Genomic DNA, 25,062 nt, shown 5'->3' with positions numbered 1-25,062 from the left:
TATTTTAGAGTCTAAATTACAGGAAGGCAAAGGTAACAATATGGTGCCACTGCAGTTGCCTCTCCTGCCTTTTGAATGAGGCTTTAAAGTAAAAATGGAAATGAGCAGCTGATGTGACCAAGACATTAAGTTTTCACTCCTTCCCTCTCCTCCAGCACTTAAATTTAGATGTATCTCAGACTGAAACCATGTGTCTTGTTTTGGCAGGAATGCTACAGAATGGAAAGAAGTTTGATTCCTCCAGAGACAGAAACAAGCCTTTCAGGTTCAAGATTGGCAGGCAAGAAGTCATTAAAGGATTTGAAGAAGGTGTTACACAGGTACAAATAAATTGTTCTGTCTGAACCTGGAGCTGGCTGAAGGGTGTGTGAGCTCAGCAGTGTCCAGGGCAGTGGTAACAAGACCAAGTGGAAATCACAGTGAAGGATATGAAGTGTTTTTGTGAAAGCATGGTGCATTTGAGCACAATATTTCCTGTAGTTTCTATCCATCCATCCATCCATCCATCCATCCATCCATCCATGGCTATCCCCTGCTCATGAGCCTTTCCCCATGGTATGCATTTGGGAGGGGAGAGGTGAAGTCCCCTCCCCAGGTGCCATGTAAGCTCTGTCCCTCTGCCATGGGCAGCTCCACAAACAGCAGTGGCCTCTAAAACATTGAGGTGGCAGCTTTTTATGGATATCTATTCAGGTACTCCATAGAAGCCCAAGCTGCCCTTTCTGATGACATCCATGACCCAGCTACAGGTTCTGACCCTGACTGGATAAGGTACCAAACTGCACTGGTACATTTTTACTACTTCAGACTCCCAGCTACAAAACATTCACTGACCTGTGCTGAGAGAAAGAAAACTGCCCTCCACTGATTGCAGTTTGAGTACCAGCACAGTAAAAGCCCCAAATTACAATTCACTGCCAGGGCTTGCTTTTTGTGCAGTGCTCTGAGGGCCCCCACACACGAGGAGTGTGATCAGGCTGCTCAAGAGCACGAGTGAATGAGATCAGGGTTCAAATTCCTCCTGACTTCCCATTTCAGGATCCAAGAGCTCAGTGTAGGAGGCAACTGTTCAAATACTCTTACAGGAACAACTTTAACAGGAACGAGGTCTTATGCTTAAATAGAGAGAAGGGAAGAATGCAAAATGAGAAAAAATCCACTGAGAAATGATGCAACCATGCTTTGCCAGAGAGGGGTGGAAGAGACAAGGGTTTCCAGCCCTGTGGAGAAAGCAGTGTAAGCATTCCCCTCTCTCCAGCCAGAGAAGTCCATTTGAGGAATCCTAGACTGTGAAAAATACCATCTTCCTCTGAAGGATTTGAGTTGGACTGTTGATTATTTGCTTTGCAGAAAGACCTAAGAAAGCTCAGGACTGCAGAGCTGTAGGAAGCAGAAGCCAGTGCAGATAAAGCAGCATCAACAAGTGCTGGGAGAATCAAGTAATCCCTTCCTTGACTGTTCTCACTCCCCAGCTCTTGTCCCTTACAAAATAAGTGGCCGAGAGCCATGCCAGGAACCCGTGTGGCCACAGGCTGCCCTCCTGCTCCTCCTAGTGGATCGCTGACACAAGTCGAGCTCGTGGCTGTCTCCTTCCAGCCCAGGTTTGAGGGATTTGGGGAGTGTGCTGGACAGAGTCTCTTGGAACAAGGCAGGTCCCTGTGTCCAGCTCACAGATTTCACAAACCTTGGTGTAATGACTGTCAGGTGTCAGCAGGGTCTGTCTGCATTTCTCTGCTCAGCTTCTCGAAGTTCAAGTTTGCCTCAAACCTAAAACCCCAGGCATGACCTACCACCTGCCTGCTTTGCAGGGACACATCCAAGCACTGGACAGCCAGCCCCATGCAAAATCTCTGTGGGGACCAGGGGAGGCCATCAGCTTGGACATCCTCAGCCCCATGCCATGAGTACTCCTCAAATGTGGGAAAGTTCATATCCCCATTTTTCTTCTACCCAAAGTAATTGACTCTCTAGCTTTGTATATTTCGTAGAACCTGAAAATATTCTCAACCAAGAGGTATCACATCATCTGTAGTCCAGTGATGTGCCCAATCTTGGGAGAGAGGTCTGAGTTAAAATCACTGCTTCAAATCAGGGGACATTTCTTGGCCAGTGAATATTCCATCATCAGTGTATGATGCATGGACAGCAGTTTGAAAATGTTCCAAAATACTCAGTTAGAAGGTAACTCCACATCTCAGTGAGCAGTTCCCTTCAGAGCCAGCCTGGAATGAGGGAAATCAGCATTCCTGCCCATCCAGGTACAAGGGCTCGGTGCCTGGATACGTAGCATAAGTGAAATCTCTGCCCTGAGGCTTGGACTGAGTTTAGGGAAATAAGTGCTGAACCTGGCTGTGTTGAGCACTGATCTCTCATGAACAGAGAGCTCTGAGGGCCTTTCCCAGTGCCTGCTGATGGTGTTCCTTGTACCCTGTGCTCCACAGGAGGAGCTCAGACCTCCTGCAGCCTGCCCTGGTATAGGCTGGATGGACCAAGCATTGTGTTAAAAAGACTTTGTGTCACTTCCAGGCTGGTTCTGGCAGTTTAAATAACTGCTGTGAGAGTGCAGATCATTGAGGAGGCCCATGCCCATGTCTGAGCTCTTTGTGGCAGCTTCAGCTTGAAGTGAAACCACTTGGACTCAGAATCGTAGAGTGGCTTGGGTTGGAAGGGACCTTAAAGATCTTCCCCTTCCAAACCTCAGACTCAATAAACTTAAAGGTCTTTTCCAAAAAAACAATTCTATGAATCTGGTGATCCCAACACCTCTTGATTCTGTAAATCTGCCAGGTAATGATTTTTTTTGTTTTCCCCCTAATTCTGTTTTTTTTTGTGTGTGTTCTCTTTTCCTTTCTCCAATGTCCAAAACACAGATGAGCTTAGGACAAAGAGCAAAGTTGACCTGCACACCTGAGATGGCCTATGGAGCCACAGGCCACCCTGGGGTCATACCTCCCAATGCCACACTCCTCTTTGATGTGGAGCTTCTCAGGTTAGAGTGAACCTTCCCGAGGGAGTTGGCTGGAGACATCTGTTAATAACCACCCGTTCCTTCCCGCCTTGCCAGCAGCGGGAGGAATCTTCACTGGAACCCCAACCTTCCCTGCTCAAGCTGTCCTGTCAGTAGCGCCTGGCTCTTGGTTTCCTATGCTTTCCTTCTCTTTTCTAACTTTGTGGTGTCTGTATTTGCCTTTTATTAGAAGCTTTGCTCTGAGGAAAAATGTCTCCCGGTGTAACATTTCCGAGTTGTACATTTTATTGGATTTGCATGTACGAAGAATTCACGGTGATGACTGAAAATATATATAAATATAAATATATATATATATATATATATATATTCCTTATTGAAAAAACCACTGCCTTACTGTACACTTAAACCAAGAAAAAATAACCACAAAAGGTGCTCAAAAGAAAAAAATCCAATGTACGCCTTGTACATGAACGGGCATTAGCCAAACAGAGTTACCTGCGCTGCCACTTTTCTCAACTTGTACGTTCTGCTTGCTGCTGTTTTAAAAAAATACTGTCTCATTTAAGAGTTATAAGTATATATATAAAACAATAAAATCTTGATACTTTACCATTTCTCATCCTGTTTTTCTCTTCTGTCTACTGGGATGCTCTTTACTGTACAAGAAGTTCTTCAATCATCAACCCATTTTTTGTTAATTATTTCTCTTATATGAAATACATGTAGCTCCATGCACTGCTTCTATTAGAGATGGCCCAGTGGAAGATCTCTGTGGGACCAGAGGTACCAGGGACATGCAAGTAAGGGGTGCTGGGGCAATTTTCCTGACTCACCGTTTCCCCTGCCTCTATGGTCCCTCAACTCTGGCCAGAATTTGGCTGCTGAAGAGATGGAAAGTGCTGCTTGTCAAAGACATGCAGTGCTGGTCTAATTATGTGCCTTTACAACAGCAGAACTAGTGTAATATTTTCTACTGGAGCTGAGCAAGGCTAGAAAAGAGCAGGATTATGTGTATCCACCTTTCAAAAGAAATCCAAGCTGTGGGATGATGTGGCCACTGAACACTCTGGGGTTTTTAGGCTGTAGCAGCTGCTGCTGTTTACAAAGCCTGCAAACTGACCTTGTGCACTGGGCCTCTGGCACTTGAGACTCTGCAATATTTATTTCATTTGCTGCTTATATGAATTCATGAAATGCTGGTTTCTCCTCTGGAGGCAGGAAAATGTGTTGGCTGTTAGTTACCTGGATTTGGGAGCAGGACCTGATCAGCAAGGCTTTCTCTGTGCTGTTATTTTGCCTTGTCTGATTTCTTTCCATTAGGCTCATTTTTCCTCTTTGCTGTAGAAAACCAGGGTCGTGATGTTACTTTTATTTAACTTGACTGTAAACTATTTGCATGGTTTTCGACTAACAGATGTTTTGATGGTCATATTTCAAACAGTTGTGCTGTTTCTGTATCCGTGTAAGGAGAACACTCCCAGCATGAGCAGTCAGACAGCAAAGCTACAGAGATGTCCCCAGGTGACACCTCCTGGAGCTGGGAGAGAGAATGAGCCAGAAAAGCGAGACTGGTGATCTGGCCAGGGTCCATGGCTTGTGGTCTTCTCTCTCCAGGTGTTCATTTTACCCACAGAGCTGCATTTATTTCAGCTTGTTAATTAATAAACCCATAAATCCATATCTTATGGATTTTTATACACTAAGTGGAGTAAATCTTTTTCTCATTCTGCTTTCCATAAAGAAATGAAGGGATTTGCAGAATCCTTTTCTTGTTGGAAATCTCAGGTCACTGCAGCAGCTGGGTAAGACCTTCACCAATAGTTCTTTTATTTAGGGCACTCTAATTTCCTGTTAAAAATTCGTGATTGGATCTGTCAAGATCTGATGTCCACCAGCTTTCCCAAATAATTTGAAAAGGTCCTGCTCTCCTTTGCCACTGCCCTGGCCTCTGTTGCTGGCCTTCCTTTCATCACTGGGTCACAGACTGCACTTCCCAAAGTCTTGGTTAAAGGTGGTATGGCTCTGTTGTGCCTGTCAAACACAGTTTCATTCAGCACATTGGTCTAAGCTGCTCCTATCAATGGCTCAGTTTAAGTTAATTGCTTATTAAAAAGATGAAAAAAACCCCAAAGTGTGATAGAATCACGGAATGGTTTGGGTTGGAAGGGACCTTAAAGATAAATTTGTTCCAGCCTCCTGCCATGGGCTGGAACATTAAACCAGGTCATTCAAAGCCCCATCCAGCCTGGCCTTGAACACTCCCAGGGATGAACACCCCCAATCTTTTGGGGAACCTTTGCCAGTGTCTCACCACCCTTCACAGTAAAGAATGTTTTTCCTAATCTATGATCTAACCCTGCTTTCTGCTAGTTTGAAGCCATTCCCCCTTGTCCTGTCACTCCATGTCCTTGTAAATAGTCTGCATCTTTCTTGACAGCTGTCTTCAGGTACTGGAAGGCCACAGTTAGGCCACCCCAAAGCTTCTCTTTCCCAGGCTGAACAACCCCAATTCTCTCAGCCTTTCCTCATGGGAGAGTGCTCCATCCCTCTGATCATCCTGGTGTCCCTCCTCTGGACTTGCTCCAACAGGTGCACATCCTCCCTGTGCTGGGACCCCAGAGCTGGATGCAGCAGGTGGGGTCTCACCAGAGACCAGCACCTGCTTTGGGGCCCTTCCTGAATGTCCCAACAGGGAATGGCAACACCAGGGGTTGTGTGAGTGACCCTGGAATGGCCTCATGCTCCCTCCATCCCCTCTTGGCCTTGCTGTTTGGGAGCTTCTGCTGCATCTGAGCAATGGGCAGGGCACGGCTCTGCTCTTCTGCTCCAGTGGGTTTCTCACCAGGAAACCCAGCACGTTCCTGCTGGGCTCTGAGAGCTGATCATACTTGATCTTATCACTTCTGTCTGCAGAGCTGTCACTGTGCCCTTCCCTCCTGCCCTCCCAGCACAAACCAGCCATTACCCACTCTGTAAAATTCTTATTACAGCTGGCTGATTAAGCTCTCCCTCATCGCCTCCTCTCTGCAGAGACCTTGGTTGGAAACAGGGACAATTACATTTTTCATGCCAATTTCATTAAAAAGAAAAAATCTGAAAGGAAAACTAATTGTGCTTTGTGATACTTAGGGAAATTAAGTCTTCAAGGAAATGTAATCTTCAGCTCTTTATTCGACTGCGAATGCGTTAATTTATTTAATTGTATCATCGATCAACACAGCACATATAATTATTACCTCTATATAATAGAATGGAAAAAATTTACTGTCATTGCCTGTGTAATCAGATATACTCTTGTTACTAATTTCTAAACAGTTTCAATGGGAAAAAAATGACCTTTGAGTCTTAATTTCATGCCCTACTTCCTGAAAAATTAAATGGGAAGTGAGCTCACACAAAACCAGCACAGATGCAGAGTGCGAGCCTGGTAACATCTGCTTTATTTGCTGCCCCTCTGCCATTCATGAGCTGAACTCATTTCCCTGTTCTTTGATATTACATTTCAAACAAAATCTTGAGTAGATCTCATCAAAACAGTCCTCTGGGCATTCCATTTCCATTCCCTCTGTCTTGCAGGTACAAATTATTATTTCATTTTACATGTGCAGGGACATTGAAAGCCCTGAACAGGCACTGAAGAAAAACTATGAAATGGAATATTTAATGAAAGGCGGCAGCTGAGCTCTCAGAGAAATCAAAAGCTGCTGATCTTGAGGATTCATTGAAGGAATTTTTATTAATCTTATTACCCTAAAGAATTGCTTTTTATATATGTTTTTCAAACAGCATCAAATCCTCATCAAAACAGACACTGCAGTGCAAGCACCATGCTCTCTGCTATTGACAGAAGCAATGTGGTATTTGCATATGATTTAAAACAAGGCTGCCAGCATGCAGCACCATTATTGGCACTCTGGTATTTATTATCGGTGCTCATTATTTATTAGAACCATAAATCCAGCATGGCAACAAGCACCTCCAGTTCTCATTCAGCAAGGAGCCTTCCCAATGCCCAGCAGTTGGTGTAAATTATTTCAGTTATCCAAGTGTTTGGTACATGGATGTGTACGTATATACATGGCTCATATAAATATATATATTTATATATATAGAAGATACATATTTGGGGGCAGAGCAGTTTGTAACCCTTGAAAAGCTATGGATGCTCACGCAGAAGCAAATCCCCCAGGAGGATTTAATTCATTTAAAGATTTTTAATGCAACCTGGTTCTTGCCTGAGAGCTCTTGGTTTGTGTTAATCTGATGGGCAGCACCTGGAATCCAGGCTGGCCATGGAGGGACTGCTCACCTAACCCAGCTTCTGGGCTCCAGGTGTCCCAGTGCCTGCTCCTGACCTCAGCCAGGGTTACTGCAGCCTGCAAAGCTTCTTGCTGCAAAAACAGCATCAGTTTCAAGGGACAGATGCAGATTTGGGGGAATTGTGCACTAAGCATGGCCCTGGCTCACATCCCCGTGCCTGTGTGCAGGGGAGGGCAGGGCAGGTCTGTTCCAGTGTGCTCCAGGGTCAGGCACAGGATAGGACTCCAAGCATCCACCCAAAGCTGAAATCACACCTCAGCCATGGTGGCTGCTTTCCCCCTGAGCTGGCTTGGAGCTCTCTCTTCATAAGCCATTACTGATTTATTAATTTGTAATAGCTTATTTGAGGAATGAAGAAAATAGGACCACTTAGTGCAAAATCATGAGTGTTTAGTTTCATTGGTTCCAGCTAGTAAATGTGAGTATTGCTGTGAGCCCCTCCCAGCTGCCAAAGGAGGTGCCCAGCACAGGGCAGTGCCAGGGATCTCCTCCAGGTGAGACGGGCATTGTTCCCACAGCTGGGCACCCCCCTGTCACACACAGGGACATCCCTGTACCCACAGATGGCTGTGCTACATCTCCTGCCTGCATCAAACACTCAGGTAATGAATGACTCCCATCTAACAGCACAGGTTACAGGCAGGAGTACAGCCTTGATGAAAAAAAGCAAAATATGCATTTATTTTTTCACCAAATGCACACAGCATTGTTCCCGAAGTGACAGATTCCAACAAAAAAGTAATTTCAGAAAATGGAAGCATTCCTCTATTTCAGTACATTTCAGTACAATGCACTGAAAAACAAAACTGGGTTACAAATTCCAGGCAAAGTATATTGTTATCTGCCCTGGTTCTGCACCTGGCTGGAAGCTGTCTGGTCAGGGAGTAGAACATCACATCCATGCAAATAAATCTTCCCAAGGCAGAATACTACCCACGTTCACACAACTTCCAGCTGGTTCAGAACACAGGCAGAGGTTATTCTTTCTCACTTGCAAAAGATACTGGCTATGCACAGCCTGGATCACAGTCATTTTAACACAAAGGACATGAATACTGAAAAAAGAGCCAAAAAAAAGTAAATTTGTCTTCCTTCACCACATGCTACACCTGAAAATGTATATACAGAAAATGTGTTACAATCCAACCATGCCAAGTAGAAAACAATCACACTACAGGTATCAAAATGAAAACCTTCATCTGCTGTCTCATTTTGGCCATGTGTTCTTCAATTCATACCAAATCCTCAGTCCAAACCTGGGACACAAAACAAAGCCCCCATACACTTTTTTTTTTTTGCTAGTGTGAGAGCTGGGCTGTTTCACTGCAGCTGATCAGAGCTGGTACCATCACTGGGAACAAGGTACTTGGTGTCCTCTTATCAGCTGGGTCCTTTTGAAAGCCCTTCATCTTCTACAGTTTGTGAAAGAAACTTTGCAACAAACACGGGCTTGGGCTTGCTTCATTCAAACACAGAACCTGCTCAGTCCCTTCTTGAAAGCTCTTGCTAGAAGCAGGACATTGCAGCCTTTACCAGGTCACCCTCAGCACAGGGAAGCCATGTGGCCTTGGGGGATTTAATCCTAGAGCAGATTTCCCTGTGTTCTAAATTTATTTAATCCTAATCTGAAGATATAAAAACTCATATTGCAGTTTATCAAATTCATAAGAGAAAAAAAATTACACTTTGTTAAGAACTCCTATGTTTAGGCCAGGAATTCGACGACAGGGCTTGAAAACAGTTTTCCAAAAAGGATCAGTTTATTTTGGTGGGTCTGTGTTAATTCCATATTTTTCCTTGAGAAGCTTAAGCTGTTCTTCTTTCTTCTTTGTGTCCATCTTTTGGAATGCCTGTAATAAGGAAAATAAAATATGTAAGAAAACAAACAAAAAAAACAATCTCTCATCTCATGACAAGTTATTTGCCAGTATCTGCAACAAGCACCACTGTGAACTCCATCACCATCACACACACAGAGCACTGTTTGATTCTTGTCATTGGAGAACGCCACAGGGCCCTGGATGTCAGCAATGACAGGGAGGAGAGAGAACTGGAGACCTTTTAGCCATAAACAAGATCTCCCCTCCTGCTGCAGCTGTGCAACTGTGGGGCCTCTGCACCCTCTTCTCCAGAGTACACTCCCCACAAACATCTTTTTCCCACCCTTTGTCCAAAGGTACTTCTTTTGCACACAACCCACTGAGTAAATATGAAACTCTGACCGTGTATCCCGTTCACTCCCTCTAACAGTCTGGATTCTGTTTCTCAAAAACCCCCAAGCAGCTGCCTTTACAAAGTGATGCTGGGGTTGTTTCTTTGTGGCAGCTGTGCTCAGGTGAGCTCCCCAGCCAGGTGCCCATACCCTGTTGGCATTGTAGTAGAGCACCACGAGGTATCTGTTGCACACGTTGAACCCCGACAGGTGGTCACAGGCGTTCTTGGCATCGAAGATGTCCTCGTACACCACGTAGGCTGTTCCTCTGGTCTCAGGGGTATTCCCACTGCTCAGCAGGGCAGCATCAATCAAATAAAACCAACAAGAAATAGTTTATTTATTTCACAGTGACTGAGATTAGATGAACCAATGCAACGTCACTAAAAAACAATTTGTTATTTTTTCTAGGTGTTAAACTACGTGCCTGCTTTCCACACCAAACACTTCAGAGCCAGAGACAACAGCAAAATGTGCTGTATTCTGCTCCATAAGGGAAAGGCACCTCTCCACAACAACTGGGCTGTTGAAGGGCTGCCATGCTGTGTCTGGAAGCAATTTAAATTTTTATTATAGCAATTAGCTTTTATTTAGCATTACAAGGCTTGGCAGTCAGTCAGTGGCTGTCTGGATCAGATGTGTCCCTAGGATGGAAAGGGCTCCTGGCATATCACAAAGTGAATTTAAGAGGCAGAACAGCCTTGCTGGTGCATGCCCACTGCTGAGGCACAGCCATCACCCACAGCAGCACCAATTCCATGTCCTTTTCCTGAGGGATGGGACACAGGTCTGGGCACACAACAGTAAGGAGCCCAGAGGGGCTGCAGAGATCCCAAAGGTCTCAGCTAACAGGCAGTGACAGAGACTGCAGAGTCAGAACAACCTCCCTAAGATGCTTCTGAGAACTCCCAAGGACAAATGGTATCACAAATATCACACTGGGGTCTATGCAAAGGTGAGGACCAGAATGGGACAAACTCTGCACAAAGCACAAAAACCTTTACAGAGGAGCTTTGTTCGGATTTCTGTGGGAAAATCCATGAATGAGTAGCTCTGAACAAACTGCTGGGTGCACACACCAGAGCATCACCCCAATGGAGAGCCCCTGATCTGCCCTAATTGTGTCCCACTATCATGCTGTTCCAGCCCACATGTTTGCAGAAAACTTAAGTAAGTACTGGCTCTCCTTTATGCTCATTAGCAGAGTTCCACCTATTTAGCCAGGCAGTGTTTACACTGCCCCTTGTTCCCTCAGCCACTTCTCCAGTCACATCCACTGCCCTCCCTTGCCCAAGAAGGGTCTGTCTGGTGTCACATCCCAGCGTGACACCAGCAGCACGTGTCCCTCTGCGTCCTTTGCTTACTGAGAGCAACTCTGTAAAACTCACTTTACACAACAATCATTCAAACAAGTCATCCAGGGAAGCTGTGGATGCTCCATCCCTAGAAATGTTCAAGGCCAGCCAGCTTGCATGGGGCTCGGAGCACCTGGGCAGGTGGAAGTTGTCCCTGCCCCCTGCAGTGGGTTGGAATAAAATGTTCTTTAAGGTCCTTCCAACACAAACCCTCCTATGATGATCAAAGCTCAGGTCCTCAGCATTTGAACTAACCAGGAGAAGAACATCAGAGTGGCTGCAGACTTGTACAACCTCCACACATTTCAGAACCAAAGGCACAGTCACACCTCCCCTACCCAGACATGGCATGGTCCGAGGACATCCTGTCTCTGCCACACAGGGCTTGCTGCTGCATTTGCTTCTAGTGAACAGAGCCAGCAACAGCAACATCCCTGTTCTCCCACTGGTTAGCAGACACTCATAAAACAGGAAAACTGTTTGTGCTCAGCTTCTGCCTTTTCTATTTTCACCCCAAGTCAAGGCAAAACTTTAGTTGTATTTGAAACTTAATTAAGCACACAAGACTGTCATATTTTATCAACCTCCCAGAGTTCATTTAAAATTTAAGTTCATTCTCTGCACCTCCCAGCAGAATAATTCTCTAACAAATGCATGTGTTAAGAGCACCATCACGTCCCCTCTGGCACTCGGGGTGTGCTCCAGGGCATTGACACCCGCTGTGAAACCCTTCACGGTCCAAAGGAACTGGAAACACTCACACTCTGATCTGCCGGATGGGCCCGTACTTCCCAAAAATGTCGTACATCTCCTCGGCCGTGATTTTGTAGGGCAGGTTCCTGATGTACAGGATCCGGTTAACCTCCGGAGGGAGCCGGATCTGATGGGGAAAAGACAAACGGTGTGTTAGGCCCAAGGCACGTACTGCAAAGCTTAAACCCAGCAGCCTAGGGGCGAAATAATGGAATCACCGGGGCTGGAAGGGGCCTTAAATATCCCCCAGTCCCACCCCCGTGCCGCGTTCACCTCAGAGCAGCGGGGTGCCCGGAGCCCAGCCCGGCAGGGACGGGACAGGGCAGGGCAGCGCACTCACGTTGGCTCGTTTGGCTGCTTGCATCGCCATGTCGGCGGGCGGTGAGGGGGGGCCGCGGCCTGGGACAGAAACACCGGCGGGGACCGAGCCCGGAGCGGGGACAGCGGCGGGGACCGAGCCCGGAGCGGGGACAGCGGCGGGGACCGGGAGCGACGCGCGGCACACCCGGGTCTGTCCCAGCAGGCACCGCGCGCTGCCCTCACGGAACCGGATCTACCCCGGCGTGCACCGCGCGGGAAGCGGCAGCGCGCTCGTTCCCGGGCCCGCCCCGTGCTCAAGCCCCGCCCCTCCAGGGCGGCCCCGGCCCCGCCCCCCAGCCCCTCAGGCCCGGCCCCGCGGGTTCTATCCACGGTGCCAGAATTGCGACATGAACCTCTTTAATAAACGCTTCCTCCTTATCCTTTCCCCCTCCTTATCCTTTCATCCATCGAATCGGTCCCGGTGTGGAGCAGACGCGGCGGGATGGCCGCAGTGCGGCCCCCGCAGTGACTGTCCCAGAGCAGCTACTGCGGCGGCCCCTTCTTGCCGCAAACGGGAATTTCGATGACGATTTTGCCGATGTTCCTGTTCTCCTCCATAACCCTGTGTGCCTCAGCGATGGCGTGCAGGGGGTAAACGCTGTCAACGAGGGGCTGCAGTCGCGGGGAAGCCTCTCCGGAAAAATGGGGCAGCACCTCCTCTGTGAAGGCTTTCACCAGGCGCTCCTTGTACTGCGGAATAAACACCTGCAAGGTTATTTCCAGCCCCTTCACTCACCGAGGTGTCTCAGAGCACGGCGTATAAATATACACAGCCCTCAAGGAGACACCCTCTGACATTCTCGCAGTGAGATAAAAACACCTGACAGGTCTAAATTACAAACAAGAAGGAATAGATTTATTACATCTTAATCGAATGAAATTCCCCAAAGCAAATGGTGTGGGCTCTGTGCAGAACTATTTAAATCAAATTGATAAAGGTCTTGTAAATATTCAGTCTTAAACCATGCACAGAATCCACCTCAGGGCTCTGCACTGTGGGTCTTTTACTGTGACATCTGAGAATATTGCACATAAAATGAGTTTTCGTTGGTAACTGGGCATTCAAATGGCCTTGGTTTCTACTTTGAAGTGACCTAATAGAGATTTTTATTTTCCCCTCCTCAGACTTGATCAAGTTGCCTGATCACTGGAGTTTTATTTCTTCTAGGGCCAAATATCTAAATGATGGTATTCGTGGAGCACATTAAGAAGTCCTGGGTGTCATTCCTCTCATTCAGGGAGGAATTTGATAAAAACAGAAAAAAAAACATTACAACTTAATTTTGTGACATTTTCCAAAGTATGTGGTAACAGTTCAAGGTGGGGCTTTTTTGACAAGAATGTGTTTAACACTGGTTTTCAAAGAAAGCTCTCAAAACTATCATAAATTTTAAGATCAAACTGCATACACTGCTGATAGCCACTACTTGCCTCTTTGTCTCGGGACCGTAACAGGCTTGTGTGGATGCTGGCTCTTTTGGAAATCAGCCTTGCCAGCAAATCCCCATGGACTTCACCTCCACTCAGCAGTCCATAAATGATCCACCGGCCATCAGTGCTCAGACAGTTGAGATTCTTCTCCCAGTATGAGGCCCCAACACAATCTAAAATAATATCTACTCCAGAACCTCAGGTAGAAACAGAAGAGATTTCAGCAATGAAGTCCAAGCTGCATTAAAGGCAGGATAATTTCAAGCATGACTAAAACCTTGTTATTTATAGGTACAGAATTGGCCCTACAATTCTTATTTAAATCTTTCTACTGAAATTAAGAATTGGCACAGGGATTTCTAAGGAATTATGGAATCAGGCACAAAAAAAGAATCATCAGTTACTCATGAGCAAACTCAGGCATAAACCACCCCAAATGCTTAGAAAAGCTACATTTTTCTAACAGTTTAAGAATGAAGTGGCACTGGCAGAGGTTGCCCAGAGAAGCTGTAGGTGCCCCATCCCTGGAAATATTCAAGGCAGGTTGGATGGGGCTCAGAGCAAGCTGGGGTGTCCCTGCCCATGGCAGGGGGTTGGAACGGGATGCTTTTTAAAGTCCTTTCCAACCCAGGCCATGATGTGCTTCTGTGATGACTCAAACCCCAAAATGTGAGGATTTGGTCCCACAGTTCCTTTGGGAGGCAGCAATAACGTGGCACAATATTTATGTCCCAAATGAACACAGCCAAAGAGAGCCCATGCAGAAAACAGCACAGTTAAACTAAGGAAATGCCCGTTCTGGGCTGAGCAGGATATCAGGTCGTGCTTCCAGGGTCACTGTCTGCTCCCTCACCAAGTGACAGCTGAAACTGAGTCTGTGTCCACATATTGGGAGGTTCATTTGCACTTTTACAGAGAGGTTTTTACCTTGGGTGAACTCCAAGACCTTTTCACTGAAGTCTTCATCCTTGTAGTTGAACCCTGCAGCCGCTCCAGCGTTTGCTGTTGCTTCCAGTTTCTCCTGAGTTCCTGCTGTCACAATGGGAATGGCCTTGGCCAGTCTCACCAGCTGAATGGCTGCCATGCCAACCCCGCTGGCTCCAGCGTGGATCAACACTCTCTCACCCTCCTGTACTTTACCTGGAGAAAAGTGGGCAGAAGGAAAGTGGTCACCCTTTGGGCATCACCTTTGAATAAAAATATGAACAATCTGGAAGATAGGAAAGAGGAGGTTGAAAGAGTTGTCCTTGACTGGACTTTGGACAATTGGACATCTTTGTAGCCTTCATAAAAGAGAGAAATCCAGAAGCAGCAGAGGTTGCAGTGTGCTGACAGGATGTCATTTTCCCAGCCTCAGGGGAAGGGCTTTGCCTTGGCTGTGTGCATCTGTGACCAAGATTGATGCCAAATTTTGCCCCAAAAGGCGAGAATAACTGCTTAAGAGACTCAGCTTAAGTCAGATAAGCAGGAGGTATTTTATTGCGACGCATCGGAGAAATCACAAAATGGATTTCTAAGTTTCTCATATCAAAGGCAGGCCTTTTATACAGTTTTTGGATATAAGATTACATCAGATCATATACACAATCATATCTTTGCATGAATATTCATATGGGGCGTGGTGTAGGCGGAGCGTGGGCGGGGACACCTCTTTTGAGGATCATCTTGGTGGTCGTTCCGGTTACCTTCATCATGGGCTGGGGTCTCCTGATGAGTCTTCCTCCTTAAACTTTTGAACTCCTTTCCTAATTTGGTCAATTCCTGGTGTACTTGGCTTGGTCCCTATCGTTTGCCAAAGCTCTTAGGGTCAGTTTGACATTGTTGGCTCTGAACATGCTTAGCCCATCAGTTCCCCTATACCTATCTCTCTTTCCTGTCATTGTGTTTCATACTTTAGCTGATTTATTGCTTTATGTGTTTCCTAATGCTATGCTTTCTTCAAATGCCTCACATTCTATGTTTTAACTCATTATTTCTTGAAGGCTATCTGTTTTGGGGCTTCAAGATGCTTAAGTGAGGGCAGCCTTTTTATACCATCAGTAGAAAACACACTTGGAGGATGTTCATACTGAGAAATCAGGCACTCAGCAATGGAGAAATACCAGAAATGCTGGGTGACATTAAAGACGAGTCCTACCAATCATTTTGCCATCTATTGGTTGCATTAATTTGTGTTTCACCACTTGCTTCTGTAAGTGAGGCACCAAGTAGCCTCCCACTGATCCCCAGGAGACAACACTGCTTGAAGCAAGTCTGCAGGGAAGTTATGTTTGGAACTTTTTGTTCCTTATTGGATCTTTCAGATGCTACTGCCGAAGAGTGTAGAAGAAGGATATTTCTCACAGGAGGAAACTTTGGCAGGTTTATTACCTCGGCAGCGTATTTTTAAAATGAAGAGTGTAGGCTTCTGTCTATTTTAAATCAGCTCAGAGTGGATTTTACCTACAAATAATATCTCTGGTAAACAAAGATACAAAATGTTGCCTACTGTAGATTCACAAGAACATAGTGATAAAGTTCTTGGTACAGTCATGCATGCAGTGAAGCCAAATCCTTAGAAGTAAGATGTGTTTCTAGGTGTCTTGATAAGGTGGGAATAATTTCAGGGTTTAGGCTTAATGGAATTTAGGCAAAATAGAGGAGAGCATCTTTAGCAGAAATACGAAGAAAAGTTTCAATAAAATATCCACAAGAATGCAGGAGTAAGCATAGTTGCTTAATAAGTAACTAACCAATAGTGAACTTGCCTTTGCAATATGTATGAAATTCATTAACACCGATATAAAGATGTGTACCTATCAATAAAGTTTGAAATTTACTGATCACTCATACTTCATGCCGCATTTCTCCCGCCACTCCCAACACATAGTGATAAAGTTCTTGGTATGGTCATGCATGCAGTGAAGCCAAATCCTTAGAAGTAAGATGTGTTTTTAGGTGTCTTGAAAAGGTGGGAATAATTTCAGGGTTTAGGCCTAATGGAATTTAAGATAAATGGAAGGTGTCTCTGTGCATGGCAAGGGAGTAGAACTAGATCACCTAGTTCCTTTTCAACCCAAACCATTCAATGGTTCAAACTGAGAAATACAGATGAAAATAAATTGGCCATCTTTCCATATCCTTCCTTGTAAATATGTAACCAGCATGGTAGGTTGGCACTGGGGAGAGGTGGTCAAGATTCAAGGATTTATGTCTGGCATACTGGATTCTGACCCACAAGAATAAAGTGACAGAGAAAAGGTCCTTTGAAGGCAAACAACATTCAAATGGAGGCAACAAGAGAGGATTTTGTGACAGAAAAGAAGATGAGCTGTTTTGGTGGGATAAATGGGCAAATGCACCTCTCACCTACAAAACGGAGCAGCTGAAATGCTGTTAGCCAGGCTTCAGGAATGGCTGCAGCCTGGATAAAAGTCATGTCTTTGGGGATTGGCATCAGGAGGCCTTCGGGCACTGTCACGAATTGTGCCTGGCCGCCCCCGGGGAGCAGAGCCATCACTGCATCGCCGATCCTCCAGCGGCCCGAGCAGCCGGGACCCTGCCCAGCCACGCTCCCAGCTGCTTCCAGGCCCAAAATGTCACTTGCTCCTTTGGGGGGAGGGTACTTCCCTCTCCTCTAAAATAAAAACAAATAAAAAGAGAAGGCAAGGAAGGAAAAACCACCAATGAGTGTAATTACCTGCAGTATTTTATTCACATGTCTCCAGTCTAAATTCCTATTTGTTTAATCCTGATTTTGCCCTGCGCATATGTTGCAGTAATTTGAGGATCTTCAAAATGGGAACATTTTGCTTCGTAAGTATTATTCTTCCTAAGTCTTACTCTTAAAATAAGTATAAATTGAAATATTTGTGAGTTACCTCTCTCCAGGCTAATCCCTTCTGGTCTCCATGGCTTGCAGCTCAAACTAATAATTTGAATGTGAATTTGAATAAATTTTCTCCCACTGAAAGTATGCTATTGGAACATTTCCTTTTCATCTCAAATGCCCAGAAAAGGGTCTGAGATCTAGAAAGACCAGAGCTTTGGTTTTACATGTTTTTGTTGAAAGGCAGCTTTCCACGCCAGCCCAGCACTGCATTATCTCAGATAAAAACATTTATCTGCTGAATCAACAAACATCTCTTCTTTCAGCCCTATGAATTGTCCCATCCAAATGCTCACCAGCTTCAAACTCTTTTAGCTCATCAGATCTGTCAGGACTTCACAGAAGGGCTTGAAAAATCTGTTTTGTTTTTAGATGCATAAATCTGCTTAACCTACACATACCTGGAGTAAATCAGCCCTATTCAGAGCACTGGCAGAGACCTTCACAAGAACTTCTCCTTCTCCTGGATTTGGTTTCATCACTTCTTTCATATAGAGATTTTCTGGGCCTCCTGGGCAATCAAAGTAGGCTGCAAACATTTTCTCTAAAAAAACCAAACAAAACCAAACTGAAAAAAAAATTGCACGAATGCAGGCATGTGCAGTGGAAAAATCTCAGGTAAGAAAGGTAACAAATAGCTTTAAAATTCCTATTTATTTCCCTTGCCTCAGGAGGTGATTGCTGTGTGCCTGATTTGCTGTGGTACAGGCTCTCACTGCTGCAGGAGTCTTTCAGGTACCTCCTCAGATGCTGCTCCTGGGATCCTTTTGGCACCAGCAGATGGGCTGAGCTGTCAAGCCTTCTCCTGCTTGGTAAAACCAAGTGAGGAACAGTCTTCTCTCTGCTCCCTGGGCCCTGGGTGGAAGGAGATGAGAAGCAGAGGCAATCACAAGGGGAACAGCTGTTAGCTCCTGAGAGCTGGTACTGCACTGAGTGCAGCACAGGATGGGCTGCAGGCCAGAGTTTCTTCAAGTGAGCAGCACTGTGTGACAGACCACCATACCCTCTGTAAAAATCACTGATTTCTGCACAGGAAAAGCTCAGTGCACACCTAACTACTTGTGGTAACACTGCAAATGCAGAATGATAATCAGCCTGAAACCCCAGGGATGTCAGTCCCCACAGGGTGGTGCTCTATGGCTATTTTATGGTGAATAAGCACTTCCAATTATTTGTATAAAATGCTATTTAAAGGCTTTTATTTCTGAGGCTGGCTGTCTAGTCATTGTTATTAACCATTTAATCCAGTCCCACAAAATTTGCCTGTATCAGCAAAAAAATTCAGTGGACAGCTCACCTGATGCCACGCCATAACAATTGTTTCTGCAGCCTTAACTGGGTCCAAATTTAGTCAGTTAGGATATGAAAGAAGCTCTTGTCCCTCTTTCATCAGTTCATTAACCTGCTTTTTTAGAAATTATTGTCTTTTTTCCTAGAAGCAGGCACACAAAAATGTTTAAAAAACCCCAAAAAACAAAACAAAACCAAAAAAACCCAAGAGGATCTGAATATTTACATTACTCTGAAACGCACAGAAAACCGCAGAAACTGAGATACAAGTTTCCAACAATTTCAAGCTCTCAGATCTGCCAGCAGTGGCTGAAAACGACAATTTCAAGAAGCCCTGTGGCTCCCGAGCTCACCTGTTTCCTGTAAGGAAGGACGGACAGTCTGTGCCCCGGAACAAGCCCAGCCTGTCCTCGGGAGCAGAGTCCGATCCCAGTTCCTGCTGGCACTCAGCTACTCCCCTGCAGGCCAAGGCGAGGAACAGGGCGAGGCTGTTCTACTTTGGAGAGACAGATGCGAGTCAGAAATACGAGCACAGCTCCCCATTGTTGCTGCGAACGACCTGGATTGTTCCATGGCTCGGCACAGAAATCTGCTTTCCCGCTTGGCCTTGCGGCAGAGATGGGCCGCTGCCCCAGCGCACCGGGTAGCTCGGCCTGCTGCCCGTGGCTGTGCCAGTGAGTGTGATGGGGTGTGCTCCAGCTGTGCAAGTGCTGTCACTTCAGAATTCTGTGTCTCAGACTCGATTTGCTGCTCTGGCACTGAGGGTGTGGGAGCTGTGCCAGCCCCGATGCCATGAACGCGCTGGGGAGGCTGCCCTGGGCTCTGCCGTTCCTGGGGAACAGAGGTGTTCAGAGCTCGCTGGTTCACGCCCTTACACCCTGTGTGTTTCTACCTGGGGGTTTGGAATCAGAATCAGTACTGCTCTAAACGTCTGATGGTATCTCCTTGAGCTGTGCAGAAGGATCAGATCACGCCTTTCTTGGTGTTCTGTTCACCAGCTCTTGAATGTTTGATCTGTCAGGAATAAAACTGACGCTTCAGACTAAAAATGGTATCTCATATGTGTGGGATTTTTCTGTGGATTTTTTTTTTTTTTCCTGTAATAATGAGATTTTTGGATTCAGGCTTTTAAACTCCTCTTTGAAATGGAACAAATCTCAAACCAAGTATAGATAAAATTCATTTGTCCTCATGTGACTTGAAGAGCTAATAATTGATGTGTTTGTGAAGATGGAAAGATCATGGAGCCTGGTCTATAGTGCACACAGCCTGATTCAGTGCCAATACTGGCATTTTCCCTCCTCCACTGTCCTCAGAGGACTTTGCAATCTACTGCAGTTTAAAATAACTTTCTATTGCAGTCACTGACAATGCAAATTCACATGATAAAAATATGTTTTATTATTTTATTATTCAAGGGTGTACAGGACAGTCTGAAAATGTGTTAGTTTAGCAATTTCCTTTGTCCCTTGGGTCTGTGGCCCCTGTGTAGCTATAATGCCATTAGAGAACTTACTGTATGTAGTGAGATTAGTAACTATGTTATCTGGAAGCAGGCTAAAATACGGCATTAGAAAGATAAAGCACAACATCTTGAACCAAATAGTGAAGACATCACTTTCAATTCCGTTAAGAAACATAGAGAGCAAATGCATAGGGTAGTCCTTTTATGAGAAGCAAGCCCACAATTGTTCTTGAAAAAACAGAAGGGAGTTCAGCAGCTGTAATGTTGTAAAGCAGCAGTTTCTTATTTAAAGCTTTGAACTTCTGTACTTTATTTCTTAATGAGCACTCTTGAGGTTGATGAAGTCCAAGTTTTCTGTTGATTCAGCTACCTTTCTTTCTAAAGTAGTCTGCTATAATAACACAGGGACATAAATAAATAAAAATTTAAATCAATGAATGATTATTAAAGTTGTGTACAGAATTGCTGTAATGGAGATGCTTTTTTTCAAGTACAAATCCCCCTTGCAGTGTACTGCACTCAAATGATGACTGTGCTGTTCCTATCTGAAAATATAAAATACCTGTATTTGTGAGGTATTACCTGCTCTAAAGAATAAACACTAAACAGAACTTCAAATAATTTTCAGAAATATCTTGTAGCATGCCAAGAAAAGTTACTTTTCTTTTTTTTCCGCAAAGAAATCATCCAGGACAGCAAGAGTAAACTCCAAAAAATAACTACTGCAAATCTGGCCCTGGAAATACTTAGCATTAGTCTTTGCTAGGAACAGTGGCCAGTTTTGAGCAATGTGACTATTAGCAAGAACAAATAATGAGTGGATATTGTTACAGGATTTTGAAAGTGCTGGCATTTTTTGCAATCTTTCAGCTTTACACTTTCTGCCTTCGTCTCATAGCAGAAAAAAAAAAAAAAAAAAAAAAAAGAAAGCTCACATCAAATATGATAATATGATATGGCTCCTGAATTTATTACTGAGCCAGCCAGACAGACGGCGGTGCCTTTTGGATCTGCTCCAGCTTTGTGTGTAGTCCTGCTGAAAAAAATAAGATAGAGCCAGTCTGAAGTTAGATTATAGGGGAAAGCCTTGCTGTTAGATTTAATAAATCCCATTCCCCCAGGCTCTGCACTGGGGCCAGCTCTTTTGAATGTCTTTATTGATGGTTTGGAGGAGGGGACTGAGTCCATCCTCTGTAGGTTCCCAGACAGCACCAATCTGAGTGTTGATCTGCTGGAGAGTGGGAAGGCTCTGCAGAGGGATCTGGACAGGCTGGATCCATGGGCTGAGGTCAATTGTTTGAGGTTCAACAAAGCCAAGTGCTGGGTCCTGCCCTCGGGTCACAACAACCCCTGCAGTGCCACAGGTTGGGGCAGAGTGGCTGGAAAGGTGTTCAGTGAAAAAGGACCTGGGGGTGCTGGGGACAGCAGCTGAACATGGCCCAGGTGTGCCCAGGTGGCCAAGAAGGCCAAAGGCACCTGGGCTGTACCAGCCCTGGTGTGGCAGCAGGGCCAGGGCAGTGACTGTCCCCTGTGCTGGGCACAGCTGAGGCCACCTTGAGGACTGGGCCCACTTCTGGCCCCTCAGTTCAGGAAGGACATTGAGGGGCTGGAGCGTGTCCAGGGAAGGGAAAGGAGCTGGGGAAGGCTCTGGAGCACAGGTCTGAGGAGGAGCAGCTGAGGGAGCTGGGAAAGGGGCTCAGCCCAGGAGGCTCAGGGGGAGACCCTTCTCTCTCTGTACAGCTGACAGGAAGGTGAAGCCTGGTGAGGGTTGGGCTCTTCTCTCAAGTTACAAATGATAGAACAAGATGAGATGACCTCACGTTGCATAAGGGGAGGTTCAGATTGGATTTTAGAAACAATTTCTTCACCAAAAGGGCTGTAAAACACTGGAACAGACTGCCCGGAGTCACCATCCCTGGAGGTACTTGAAAGATCTGTAAATGTGACACTGACAGACGTGGTTTAGTGCTGGGCTTATGACTGGACTCCATGACCTTTAGGTCTTTTCTAGCCATGATTCCATGGTTCTGTGATTCTGGGCACAGACAGAGCTGTCAGCGGATAGAAGAAGGGGCTTGTTTCATGTGCTGTATCAGTGATAGTAACTTGGCAACTACAGGTGCTTTCACTGCATTGTTTCTCCAGAATTAGGCAGAAAATATTTCTATATCAACCCCTGGTATTGAATCTAGATCTGTGTTCCCAACCAGCATCCCAGTTCTGCCACAGCTTTGGGGTTATTGCATGGGCACAGCATATTCCATTCCAGTACAGGTGTCAGCGCCAGAGAATGGACCTACACCCATCTGCTTTACAGTCAGGATCACTGAGCACAAAGTGGTTAAAAAGGACTCCTTCAGAATGCCACTGAAATGGCATCTTTGTTCCAAAAAATCAAAGATGTGAAATTAGCAATCACCTTGCAAGTCAGCTTAGCTGTAGCTCAGCACTGGGCTCTGAGGCTGAGAGAACAAATGGATTTAGTAGAGTGCTGTGCTCCCTGTCATTATTTCTGCTTTGTGCTCTGGATTTCACAGAGTTTCCACCTCTGCTGTCACTTCCCAGGAAGCTCTTGATCTCTCACAATGAAGCCAAAGGTCGATGCAGAGACTTGGCTTTATACCAATGATAACTGCATTTTCCACATGCTTTTTGTGCTGGCAAGGCTGTCACTCAGCAAAGCCTGAAGTTGGTTCATTTTCATTCTGTTCTGTAAAAAGAGAGATGTATTAATGTTCATTCCCCCTCCCCTTCATATTGGAAAACATACTTTGCTCCATGTGAAATTCAGGAGTTTCAGCAGGACAAATGTAAGGCCCCAGATAACCAAAATGACAATAACAACAACAACAGCACGAGAATTGACCAGCAGAAAACTGGTTCTTTTTCACAGAAAGGCCATAAAAGTCCAGTCACATTTTTATAGTGTAAGTATTACTGAATTTTTTTTTCTCCTAGCATTATATTTTCATCCTGCTGAAGAAACAGTCCACAGTGAAAACACTAAGAAATGAGATAAAACTCGCTACAACCGTTAGATCAGAGAAGAAAGAGGGAGTTGAGGAGGTTTTGTGGGTTGGGCTTGACCCAACCCAAAAATTATTTTCTTTTAAAATAAATAATCAGTTCTAGCACAGTGTAGGAAAATTACTGGCAGGAAATTAAAGAAATGTGAGAAGTATCTTGGGGCTAAAGGTATAGTCACATTATCACTGAAACTATAGGGAAAACAGAAATTCTCCAACAATTTATTTTCAGTGTTGGAGAATTGAGGCATTATGGGTTTTTGGCCAGGATGCACAGTAGAAAATAGATCATTCACACCTGCCTGGGTTGTTGAAATCTTCCCTTTTGTCTCTAGCAACTAAGCAGTGGCTTCTAATGGAAACATTAATTCAGCAGGAGAGTGTTGCCATTACAGTGCAAGAGTTCTATTATCACTACATTGCAAAGGTCCCATATTGCTGGAGTTTCACACCTCCTTGGTGTTTCTTGCAGGCAGCTCCTCCAGGCACTGACTCTCCCTTGCCCTCACAGCAGCCACTGACTCCAGTTCCCCTCAGCCAACCAATCCACTCTTTTATAACACTCTGCTGACTGGCTGCAGCTGCGGCCTGTTAACATCAGGCCTGCTCCTAATCCTTAGTAATTGGCTCAGCTGCAACTCTTTAGGGGGTAAGATTACTTTCTATGCTACCTTTATTTACTTATGTTGTATCCCCCTACAGGAGGGTGAAAGAACACCAGCTGATCATAGGTGCATTTGGTACACTCTAAAACAATGTTTCTTTGGTCTTTCTCGTATCCAGGCCCAGCTGTGGATGCAATTGATGACAGCTGCAATTATAAGAGGAAGTGAGGAAGATACCTTACCCACTAAAATTCTGAAAGTGCTTTGGGAGGATAATGGTGATTGAGTTTGGAGAGAAACTCCAGTTCTGGTGGTATTTAGTCAGTTTTACCTATGATGCCATTGACAGCACAGCCACAGCTTTTGTGTTGACTGTCCACAATCCTTGAGTGTGTATTATATACCCAATCATTGTGTGAGGGTTCAATCACAGTGGGACTATACTCTGGGAGCAGAGAGTATGGGCCCAAAAAGATGGAAAAAAATGGCAAGGCATTGATGTCATTGTGCAAGAACAACAAGGAGTCATTTGTGAAAGTAACACAAAGCTTAAGACATTTGTCTTGACACTGAACAAAAATGTTTGTCATTTTGAGACACATCCCAGGGAAATGCCTGAAAATGTTTTCAATTGTACAAACTGGTGACAGAAGCATGAGAATTCTTTGTGATTCCATGGTAACTCTTAGATAACGTTAGTGTAGCCATAAGTAATCACTCAAATGTTTGTGTTTGTAAATTCATTGAAATTAAGGGGTGTGGTTTTATTTACTTCGCTCGTCTTACATCTTACCACTTGTTACAGTTTAACTAAATGCTGACTCAAGACCTGCTGCCCACCCCTACTGGAATGAATCTCACCTTGAGCAGGAAACTGCTACAACATGAAGACTCAAAACAATTGCTGAAACAAGCTCAAGAAAATGGACAAAGGACTCTGGTCCTTGTACATCACAATATGGAGAAAATAGATAATGTTTTGGAACCAGTCAAGAAAGATACAGAACAGTGGTGGTGGGATACACTCTTCAGATGATCACCAACTGCTAAAGGAATTTGTTGTATTGATATTAACCCTTTTTCTTTCTGTCTTGATAAAGGTATTATATGTTAAAGTATGTATTTTTATGAGGCAATTAGCCTTTTGACCACCCCTACAGTTATCAGATAATCAATGCAATACAAATGCTTGAAACACTCTTGAACTCCATTTGGATATTGGGAAGCTTGAGTGACTACAGTCATGGAGTTGATTAAGTGGGAAAATGGGGGAAAATAAGAGACATCTGTGTAGGGGGGTATAGTGTGGGTAAATAAAGGTGGTGTAGAATGTTCTCTTACCCCCTAAAGAGTTGCAGCTGGGTTAATTACTAAGGATTAGGAGCAGGCCTGATGTTAACAGGCCA

General features: G+C 45.0%; 3 protein-coding genes across 5 annotated transcripts in view; 1 reads left to right on the top strand and 2 right to left on the bottom strand.

Moving 5' to 3' along the window:
• The window catches only part of FKBP1B (FKBP prolyl isomerase 1B), a 44,434-nt gene extending 40,854 nt beyond the window's left edge, over positions 1-3,580 (top strand). For both annotated transcript variants that reach the window (XM_058020360.1, XM_058020359.1), the window contains 2 exons: positions 208-320; positions 2,871-3,580. In XM_058020360.1, coding sequence (XP_057876343.1) covers positions 208-320; positions 2,871-2,999 — 242 coding nt within the window. In that variant the 3' untranslated portion in view covers positions 3,000-3,580. The remainder of the gene's footprint in view (positions 1-207; positions 321-2,870) is intronic.
• A 4,367-nt stretch (positions 3,581-7,947) lies between these two features.
• SF3B6 (splicing factor 3b subunit 6) lies at positions 7,948-12,153 on the bottom strand. Of its 2 annotated transcripts, XM_058020358.1 has the most exons (5): positions 12,098-12,141; positions 11,952-12,067; positions 11,620-11,738; positions 9,654-9,792; positions 7,948-9,141 (listed from the first exon to the last, which is right to left on the bottom strand). In XM_058020358.1, the coding sequence occupies exons 2-5, from the start codon at positions 11,979-11,981 to the stop codon at positions 9,052-9,054; spliced, it is 378 nt and encodes a 125-aa protein (XP_057876341.1). In that variant the 5' UTR covers positions 11,982-12,067; positions 12,098-12,141; the 3' UTR covers positions 7,948-9,051. The 2 variants fall into 2 exon arrangements, with proteins under 2 accessions (XP_057876341.1, XP_057876340.1); XM_058020357.1 differs by having other exon boundaries at positions 11,952-12,153.
• Positions 12,154-12,394: 241 nt separating this feature from the next.
• Positions 12,395-17,809, bottom strand: TP53I3 (tumor protein p53 inducible protein 3). The gene is made up of 5 exons (XM_058021122.1): positions 17,672-17,809; positions 16,751-17,018; positions 14,330-14,542; positions 13,403-13,599; positions 12,395-12,661 (listed from the first exon to the last, which is right to left on the bottom strand). The coding sequence occupies exons 1-5, from the start codon at positions 17,807-17,809 to the stop codon at positions 12,455-12,457; spliced, it is 1,023 nt and encodes a 340-aa protein (XP_057877105.1). The 3' UTR covers positions 12,395-12,454.
• Positions 17,810-25,062: the final 7,253 nt, after the last annotated feature.

Source organism: Melospiza georgiana, chromosome 3, assembly GCF_028018845.1.
Source record: "Melospiza georgiana isolate bMelGeo1 chromosome 3, bMelGeo1.pri, whole genome shotgun sequence".
Classification (NCBI taxonomy): domain Eukaryota; kingdom Metazoa; phylum Chordata; class Aves; order Passeriformes; family Passerellidae; genus Melospiza; species Melospiza georgiana.
Note: the sequence above shows the minus strand (reverse complement) of the source record. Positions and strands in the feature narration are given on the sequence as shown.

Coding starts and splice junctions, on each gene's coding strand:
- SF3B6 (XM_058020357.1), bottom strand. CDS start 11,981: ATGGCGATGCAAGCAGCCAAACGAGCCAAC. Junction 9,793..11,619: donor CCCATCCGGCAGATCAGAGT/GTGAGTGTTTCC, acceptor CCTGCTGAGCAG/TGGGAATACCCCTGAGACCA. Junction 9,142..9,653: donor TCTACTACAATGCCAACAGG/GTATGGGCACCT, acceptor TCCTTATTACAG/GCATTCCAAAAGATGGACAC.
- TP53I3 (XM_058021122.1), bottom strand. CDS start 17,809: ATGTTTGCAGCCTACTTTGATTGCCCAGGAGGCCCAGAAAATCTCTAT. Junction 14,543..16,750: donor TCAGCTGCTCCGTTTTGTAG/GTGAGAGGTGCA, acceptor ACTTTTCTCCAG/GTAAAGTACAGGAGGGTGAG. Junction 12,662..13,402: donor TACGGTCCCGAGACAAAGAG/GCAAGTAGTGGC, acceptor TTTATTCCGCAG/TACAAGGAGCGCCTGGTGAA.